The sequence below is a fragment of the Erpetoichthys calabaricus genome, chromosome 3 (assembly GCF_900747795.2).
Source record: "Erpetoichthys calabaricus chromosome 3, fErpCal1.3, whole genome shotgun sequence".
In the NCBI taxonomy this organism is placed as follows: domain Eukaryota; kingdom Metazoa; phylum Chordata; class Cladistia; order Polypteriformes; family Polypteridae; genus Erpetoichthys; species Erpetoichthys calabaricus.
The window spans coordinates 240,948,365-240,957,758 of NC_041396.2; the positions used below are offsets into that span (position 1 = coordinate 240,948,365).

The window sequence follows — 9,394 nt, forward strand, 5'->3', positions numbered from 1 at the left end:
GTTGATGCACTTGCTGCTTCCTGAGCAGCTCTTCTTTTTTCCACTCTAGCGGCCCGCTTCTTCTTGTCGGCAAACTCATTGTCAGTGTTTGTGTTGCAATTACTTAGTACATTTTCTTTAATTTTTCACTTAAGCTGGCACTTAAGTCTTCAATCTGCTTCAAGAATGATTTAAGATATGAAGAGTTAGGGGAAGTGACGGCGAAGGTGGTAGGGGTGAGAATGCCGCCCGTACGTATGTACCACACGGCCGCCCTGCAGGCCCTGCTAAGAGTTGATTCTACAATGAAATAAAATAAAAATAAAAAGAGGAATAATCTTGGAGGTCAATCATCACCCTGAAAGTGGATAGTAGACGTCATGTAATATATGTGTACCAAATTTCAAGTCAATAGGTCAAACGGAAACCTATCTAGGGTTTGGATGCTGCCTTGTGCTTGATGCTGTGAGAAAAGGTACCATGCTCATTCATATTTTACAGAATTAATGGCTTTAGAAAGAAAATGAATGGTGAAAGATTTTGTTTTTGAAGTGTGTTATTTTCATTAGTGGTTTATTTTCTTAAAAGAATCAAATTTTCCAATTATAATAACTACACCATTATTTGACCAACACTCTGCTATTACTTTTTTCAAAAATATTCTAAAAAATCCTAAAAGCCACAAACAAATCTCTGATCATTCTTGTTTCTACCATGTAATCAACTTGCATGATTTAGGGCAGTCCAAGTTGGAAAACAGACAATAATCAAATAAAAATTGAAGTTAAAAATAATTTTTGGTAGTTCTAGAGATTACATATTTTCTAAGTAGAAAGATCACCACCATTTACTGTTAGTTTCTGCAAGTGAAATGAATATATCTGACTAAATCTGAAACTGGTATCAAATAACAAATATGATTAAGTCTTTCTTTGTGAAAGTGAACTGGTTTTAATAATATACTGTATTTGAAATATACCTTTTTGATTTGGTAGTCAAATTACCAATTTTGGAAATAGCACTTTAAACAAAAAAATGCTAATTAGCCTGCTCCTGGCCCTGAGCTACAATATTTACAGTTATAATATGAATGAATGTCTTAAAATATATATAGCATAATATAATGAAATTTTGCAGTATAGCAGTAATTTAGCTTTTAAAATGTCAAAAGGTCAAAAGTTAAAGGTTAGGAGGTCTCAGACACTGATTTTTTGTGCTATCATACTTATCATTTATATTATTACCTAACAGTCATTATCTTCAACAACATGTTGCTTTAGCCTAACAACTTAATAAAATTCTTTTCCTAAAGTTTTGAAATCTTACAATTGTGTGCTAAGGTAAATATTATTAAATGTTGATTTAATATGCATATACTGGTACTGTATTTACATTTTTGTCTTTAGGATAGGACACTTCGAACTCCAGGCTACAAATTATGAATTTGAATGAAAACAGGATTTCAAAGTATATCCTAGTTTGCTATGATTCACTTAATAATTCTTGCCCAAAACAACTCTATTCAGTTGACTATTCATTAATAACATATATAACGATGTGCATAATCATCGTTGTGACTGTATTTGGAAACCTCTTGGTTGTTATTACCATATCACACTTCAAACAGCTTCATACTCCAACAAATTATCTCATCCTCTCTTTGGCACTGGCTGATTTACTTTTAGGGGGCTGTGTTATGCCACCTCTCATGGCTCGAATTGCTGAAAGCTGTTGGTATTTTGGTGATTTTTTCTGCAAGTTTCATCTTAGCTCAGCTATAATGATTTGTACCGCATCAATCATTCATCTGTGTCTAATATCTATTGATCGTTATTTTGCTGTGTGCCATCCTTTAAGGTACAAAAATATTGTTACGGACCTTGTAACATTCATCTTTATTGTTTTCACCTGGGTTCTGTCAGCTGTGCTTGGTTTTATAATTATGTTTCTTGAGTTAAACATAAAAGGAATAGAAGACCAATATGTCAATACAAAATGTGTGGGAAGCTGTTATCTAATGCAAAATGAAGTATCAGGTCTTTCATCATCAATACTTTCTTTTTATATCCCAGGGATTGTTATGATATGCATTTATATAAAAATTTTTTCAGTTGCTAGTAGGCAGGCCAGGGCAATAAGAGACGCAGGACATCAATGTCACGAGGAACTAAAAAAGAGGGCTGCATCAAACAGAAGAGAAACCAAAGCTGCAAAAACACTGGCAATTGTGATGGGAGTTTTTATTGTCTGCTGGGTCCCGTATTTCTTGTGCAACATCATTGATCCCCTTTTGAATCACGTTATGTCTGAATTATTTACTGAGATTTTATTATGGTTTGGTTACATGAACTCAACATTTAACCCTCTTGTGTATGGTTTCTTTTACAGTTGGTTCAGAAAAGCCCTTAAATTAATTGCAACTGGCAAGATTTTCCAAAACAATTCATCTAGAACAAAGCTTATAAGTGACTAAATGATTACACCAATAATGCTGTTTATATGAATTAGAGAAAACAGTAACACTTTTGTACATTCTTTTAAAGCATTGGTAAGCATCCACATAACAACAGCGCCTAGAAGAGGAACACCTCATTTGATTTTTCTTCTGATTTCATAGAAATAGGTTTGTTTCTCTACCGAAAAATGATTATTGACAAATTAGTATCTAATTATCATCATATTATTATTGGATTGTTTTATTATTTAAAATAATATGAAATATGCGTTAGTGTTTTCAATATTATTTAATATATATTTAAGTTGACAATAATTTATGTGATGTTCCACCAAAACTTCAAGCATTATGGTATCATTCATATAACAGTCATTTTTAAATAATGTTGCATTCTTTTTCGTATCTATTAATATTATTAATTACCACTGTCACATTCTAGTCTTGTATATCTTTGTTGTTTAAGTAATTAAATGTATTACTTTTAAAAATAGTAATGATTTTGTTCAAATTATTTTCATATAGAAAAATTACTACATTTGCAGTAGCATTCCAAACTGAAAAAGTATAAGTTCCAAATTCAGTAATATCTCATTTTTGTGCAAAATAAATTAAAATTTTTTGTCTCTCTTCAGATGTACTGTGTTTTGTATTAACTTTGTTTTATTTGCATTCAAACTGCTTTTGTTATTTTTTTAAAATGTGTTGAATTATATTTTAAGTGTTTTGATGTAGGCCATGGGGTATTTTTCGTACGTGGATTAATTGTTTGGCATCGGCAAGATCCTTTATTGCTCCTGGAGGAAATTCTTTTCGAAAGATACTGCTTTATATTGTATATTGTATATTGAATATTGTACCTCAAAGATTTATTAGCACCTTATATTCAAAGTCAAACTAGGCGAAGTCGGGCTCTCACAACCACGCAGACAGTATGCATTGCTTTGAGGTTTTTGCAAGCGACACTTTTTTTATATACTGCGGAAAATCTATCTAAAAGTGCAGTTTGCCAGGCAATTCGTAAAGTCTGTTTAGCTCTGAAATATTTCCTTAGGGTTTTCATAGTGTTTCCTGGACACCTGCGTGTGCAGACAATAAAAGAGGCGTTTCATGCCATTGCAGGTAGGTAATACACAGGCAAAAACACCCACAGTTCCATAAAGAATCTCACAATCAGCCTAACATTCTCATTACCCAGGATTTCCAAATGTGATTGGGGCACTGGATTGTACGCAGATCCAAATAAAGGCCCCATCAGGTCCAAATGAGCCAGATTACATAAACAGAAAAGGCTTCCACAGTATTAACATGCAGGTAATGTAACTTTTTGTAAGAGTTGAAAATAGCCAATAGGCATGTTGACATACAATAAAATAGTTTGACCTACATGCTATAAATTCTCAGATGATCTGTGATGCATCCTACCTTGTATCAAATGTGGAGGCTAAATGGCCAGGGTCTGTTCATGACTCAAGAATTTTTAAAGAGTCACACCTGTATCAGATATTTGAACAAGGTAATAATCTAATTATAAATCATGGTGATGTATGTATTGTATTCACAATTCTACCTTGCATCTGATAACTGCTGCAATAGATAGATAGATAGATAGATAGATAGATAGATAGATAGATAGATAGATAGATAGATAGATAGATAGATACTTTATTAATCCCAAGGGGAAATTCACATACTCCAGCAGCACCTTACTGATGCAAGAAACAATATTAAATTAAACAATAGGATCCTGCTGCCCACTACACCTTCCATGAATGAGTGTTTGGAATATGAAATTGCAATTCATCAAATGTATGTTTACTTATCTTCGACTCACAAAACAAGAAAAAATTTAGATTTTTTTTGTTATAAAGATGTGTAAACTAACCATGTTTTCATTTTCATCAATTAGTGAGATGTTGATTATATGGTAACTAGTGGGAGGACCGTATTAAATTGCAGTTTTGCACAACTTTCCATGAAAGAGTGAGAGTGTCATTGTGGGGACAAGCAGCATTTACTTCCAAAAAAAAGTAAAATAAAAAAAAACTTCTTATAGAACACATTAAACACTTTCAGAGTTCAAACATATGGAGGTTCCTGAGCTGTGGAGCACCAATATTTCTGATGTGGGGCATTATCTTTCTGAAAATGTCAGTCATTAGATGGATGCATGTCCACTATTACAGTAAATACCTAATCTGCAATAAAGCTTAAAAATATATGATAACACTGAAATGTTTTACTTGTAACAAGGCACAAATGGGCAATTTAAAAGAATATACCTTAAACCATTATGTCATAACTACCATCTTGCACTGGTGACACCAGGTAGTGGTTTTGTCAGGAAAAAAAAAAAACGTTCATCAGACAATTAAAATGATCAATTCTTTCGGAGTTTCTAACAAATTCATTCTAGCCTCTTGAAACTGTATCCATTAACCTTAATATACAATTGAAGCATCTGCCTATTTTTAGGGAATGTAACAATGGGAATTTTAGGAATGTAATAAGCCAAAACGTATGGTGAAAAAACCTTAGACAAGCTCTATGTATAATCTATTATAAAAACACTTACTTTACTGGGGATCTAGTAAAGTTTTACATTATTAACTGTTCCAGCATGAACTGATTTAGCACTTGTATGTAATTGTTGAGAACTCACAGATGGCATTAAGCTCAAGAGTTTAAAAAATAAAAGACAGCAAATCAGGCAATGGTATTTGCAAAAGTATCTACAGATTAAGATTGCTTATTTAAGAGCAATCTTGAAACAGAAAGGGGTTGGAAATACCAAAAGAACTAAATCAAAACCAGTTGTCTAAGACAAATACACAAATCAAAGTTAAAGTTGAACTAGATATAGCGATTAGTCCTTTAACTTAGTTTTACTTCTTCCAGATAACTCTAGGCCTGGCTTCATGGACTTTCTGTTTTGTTTTTTTTCCCCAATGTTTGGATAATATGCACAGCATTTTCGAAACAAGATGCCACGCTCAAAAATGACACCCAAGTGCCCAGCAACTGACATTGTTTAGAAATAACATGACTGTCATGGCATGGCAAGAAGATATTACCTGCTGTCTGATCCGCTTGCAATGATACTGGTACCATAATTATACATCCTTTCCTCTTCTTGGCCACTTTCTGTTTATGTTTTAATTACAATTATACGCGTATATGCGTATGTGTGGAAGAAATTAAATTAGTAACATTTTTTTTTACTATTCTAAAGGAGACTGTTTAACATCATACACTTGGTTTATTGTTATTGTTATTATTGCATTAGGGTTTACTATGCTTGTCCAGGGCCACATTTTAACACAATTTCCTGGGTTTACTATATTAATATTTCAAGACTGTTGAAGATTACATTTTATGCTTATAGTATTTACACTTTTTCGGCAATAGATATCTCAATTTTTAATCTTCAAATGCCGCTGCTGGGGGACTTGTTTTGTTTTGGACATGCCCTGTCTCTAGGTATGTCAGAGGACTTGGACTTTGTGAAGTGGGGTCCAGCCTCATGTGGGGAGGTGAAAGGGGGGGGGGGGGGGGGAGAAGGAGGGAAAAGAAAGAGAGCAAGCTATATCTAATCTATCCTTTTAGTCCTTATAATTACCAACGTAACAATAGGCTGCATGGCAATGACACCTGGGATAATTGGAAATTAAGGCTAAAGCTGTCTCACTTCCAGTTAAGACTACAAAATTACAACAAAAATTCAGAATCAATGTCTCCATGATGGGACAGTTAACTTTGTGAGCTGGAATGTTAAAGGCCTGAATCACAAATTAAAGAGAAAGAAAGTTTCTCTCACCCAACAGGTCTAAACGCTAAAATAGTATTTTTACTGGAGACCCACTTATTAAGCAAGGATCAGTTTCTGGCTACAAAAAGACTGGACTGGCCAAATGTTCCATTCCAGCTTTACAAAGAAAACTAGAGGTGTGGGAATTCTTATACATAGAACAGTCTTGTTTGTGTTATCAGATGTAGTATCTAATCCTGAAGGGAGATACAGTATGTGATAGTCATGGGCAATTTATTTAACTGTAAAGTGATTTTGATAAATGTTTATGCACCAAATGTGGATGATAGAGAATTCATGCAAAATGTATTTACATCCATTCCCAATGTGAACACTCATAAATTATAACGGATGGGGACTTTAATTGTGCTTTAAATCTAGACTTAGATAGATGTCATCACCCCTGTGACAGGAGACCTAACACTGCAAAGACAATTACACAGTGTGAACACTAGGGGTCACTGTTGCCCAGTGAAACCCAACAGACAGACATTCAGGACATACGTATAATAGCACCAAATATAATTTTTAATTCTTTTCTTAAATAAAGTGCACAAAGCACCACAATTGTCACAATTCCCAAATATCAATAATCAATAATACAATAATCCTCCACTCCCAGCAACTCCATTACACACCCTCCCAACTCCAGCTCCGCTTGTTGGGTCTCAAACAGTCGTTTATATATTCCTTGACCCGGAAGTGCTCCTTCTCTTCTTCCGGGTCAACGACACATCATCAGTTCTCAAGCATCCCGGAAGTACTGTGGGATTCCGTCCTCGTGATTTCGAACTACTTCTGGGTTGTAGGAAATGTAGGAGTCCCCAGGTCCTTTATGAGCTCCCCCTGGTGGCACCCATGGCACCCAACAGGGCTGAGAAAACGAACTCCATGTCCCAGAATGCCCTGAGGGAATCCGGGGCACAGCTACCGTCCAGGAGAGCTGCCACCTAGCGTCCTGGGGGAGGCAGTGTCCTGGAAAGGCTGCCCTTCTCCATTCTTCCCATTCTGGGACGTCCTGGCCGGATTGAGCTGCCGGCCGTCTCTCACAACAGTTTGTAACTGACCACAACTTATCAGACCCCTGGAGGTTTCTAAACCAAAACTCAAGAACATATTCCTTCTACTCACCAGTGCATCATTGCTACTCAAGAATTGATGTTTTCTTTATAGATAACAATTTATTGCCTACAATTAAATCTTGCAAGTATGACGCTATTGTTATTTCTGACCATGCCCCTCTGATCTTGTTGCTAAAATCATTATGCCCCACATACTCATCTCACAGATGGTGTCTTAACCCACTTTTATTAGCAGACGAGAACTGTACAGAATTTATATCGAAACAAATCAGTTTTTTACTAGAGACAAATACACCCTCAGAGGTCTCTGCAGGAATACTCTGGGAAACCCTGAAGGCCTTCTTAAGAGGACAGATTATCTCATATCTTTCCCACAGAAATAAATTAGAAACCAAGAAGATATCAGAGCTAATCAACGAAATTACTAGAATAGATCAAGAACATGCCAGGTGTCCAAGTGAGGCTCTTCATAGGAAAAGGCAGGCTCTGCATTCAGAGCTCAACATCTTAACAATCAAAGAAACTGAACAACTCATTTTTAAATCAAGACATCATTACTATGAGCATGGAGAGAAAGCTAATAAGCTCTTAGCTCAACAAATCCACAAGCAAGAAGTTCACAATGCAATCCCAGCAATCACCAACACAAACGGAGACAAAATCATTGACCATAAAAATATACTGTAATGCACACATTTAGAGACTACTATAAATCCTTATATTCTACTGAGTTTAAAGAAGACAACGCACAATCTAATGTATTTCTGGATGCATTACAGATACCACAAATAGATACTCTTAGTGCAGAGGAATTGGATAAACCTTTGGCACTATCAGAATTACTAGATGCTATAAAGTCACTTAAGAGTGGGAAAGCAGAAGGCCCTGATGGCTACCCTGTTGAATTTTATAAGAAATTCTCCACTCAGCTAACTCCCCTTTTATTAGCAACATTCATAGAAGCTAGAGACAATCAAATTCTACCTCAAACGTTTCACCAAGCATTAATCACCGTCTTTCCTAAACAAAATAAGGACTTATTACAATGTACGTCATACAGACCAATTTCACTTCTGAATAATGATGTTAAGATACTCTTCAAAGTCCTAGCTAGAAGGATGGAGAAAGTGCTGCCTTCAGTAATATCACAAGATCAAACTGGATTTATTAAAGGCCGACACTTAGCTTCTAATCTTCGACACCTGTTTAATGTAATATATTCACCTGCAAAGTCAAACACCCCAGAGATATTATTATTGTTGGATGCAGAAAAAGCATTTGATATGATTGAATGGAACTACCTTTTCACTACATTACAGAAATTTGGGTTTGGCCCAAACATTTGTGCATGGAACAAACTACTATATACCAATCCAGAAGCTTCAGTTTGTATTAACAACATTAATTCAGACTACTTTAAACTAGAACGTGGTACCAGACAAGGATGCCCCATGTCACCACTACTTTTTGCAATCGCCATTGAGCCACTGGCAGTTCACTGTCAAAATGCTTATCAGATAAAGGGGATTATCAGAGAAGTACTTGAACAGAAACTTTCTCTATATGCAGATAATATGGTACTGTATATATCAGACCCACAAAATACTGTGCCTGCAGTCCTAACAGCACTTACAGAATTTTCAAAGATTTCCGGTCTCAGAATTAATTTGAATAAAAGTGTGCTCTTCCCAGTGAATTCTCAAGCATACAATATTAGAATGGACACCTTCCCATTTATCATTGCAGATCAGTTTAAATACCTAGGGGTAAACATCACAAGTAAACATAAAGCTCTTTATCAACAATATTTCTCCGTCTGTATGGAAAAAATAAACCAAGACCTGCATAGACGGTCAACCCTTCATCTCACTTTAGCTGGAGGAATTAACATTGTTAAGATGAATATCTTTCCTAAGCTTCTCTTTTTATTTCAAAACATTTCAATATACATCAATAAATAATCTTTTAAGCAATTAGATTCAACCATAACCTCATTTATTTGGAATTTAAAACATCCACATATCCAAAGAGCGACCCTACAAAGACCTAAGGCAGATGGTGGCATGGCTCTAC

The 9,394-nt window shown here is 35.2% G+C and overlaps 1 protein-coding gene across 1 annotated transcript; it reads left to right on the plus strand.

Annotated features, from left to right (window-relative positions):
* Window positions 1-1,391: 1,391 nt before the first annotated feature.
* On the plus strand, window positions 1,392-2,687 carry LOC114649519 (trace amine-associated receptor 1-like). The gene has a single exon (XM_051924165.1). It carries the CDS (start codon window positions 1,418-1,420, stop codon window positions 2,450-2,452), a length of 1,035 nt encoding a protein of 344 aa, XP_051780125.1. The 5' UTR covers window positions 1,392-1,417; the 3' UTR covers window positions 2,453-2,687.
* Window positions 2,688-9,394: the final 6,707 nt, after the last annotated feature.

Excerpts from the sequence above, each read along its gene's own strand:
- LOC114649519 (XM_051924165.1), top strand. The coding sequence starts at position 1,418 with ATGAATTTGAATGAAAACAGGATTTCAAAGTATATCCTAGTTTGCTAT.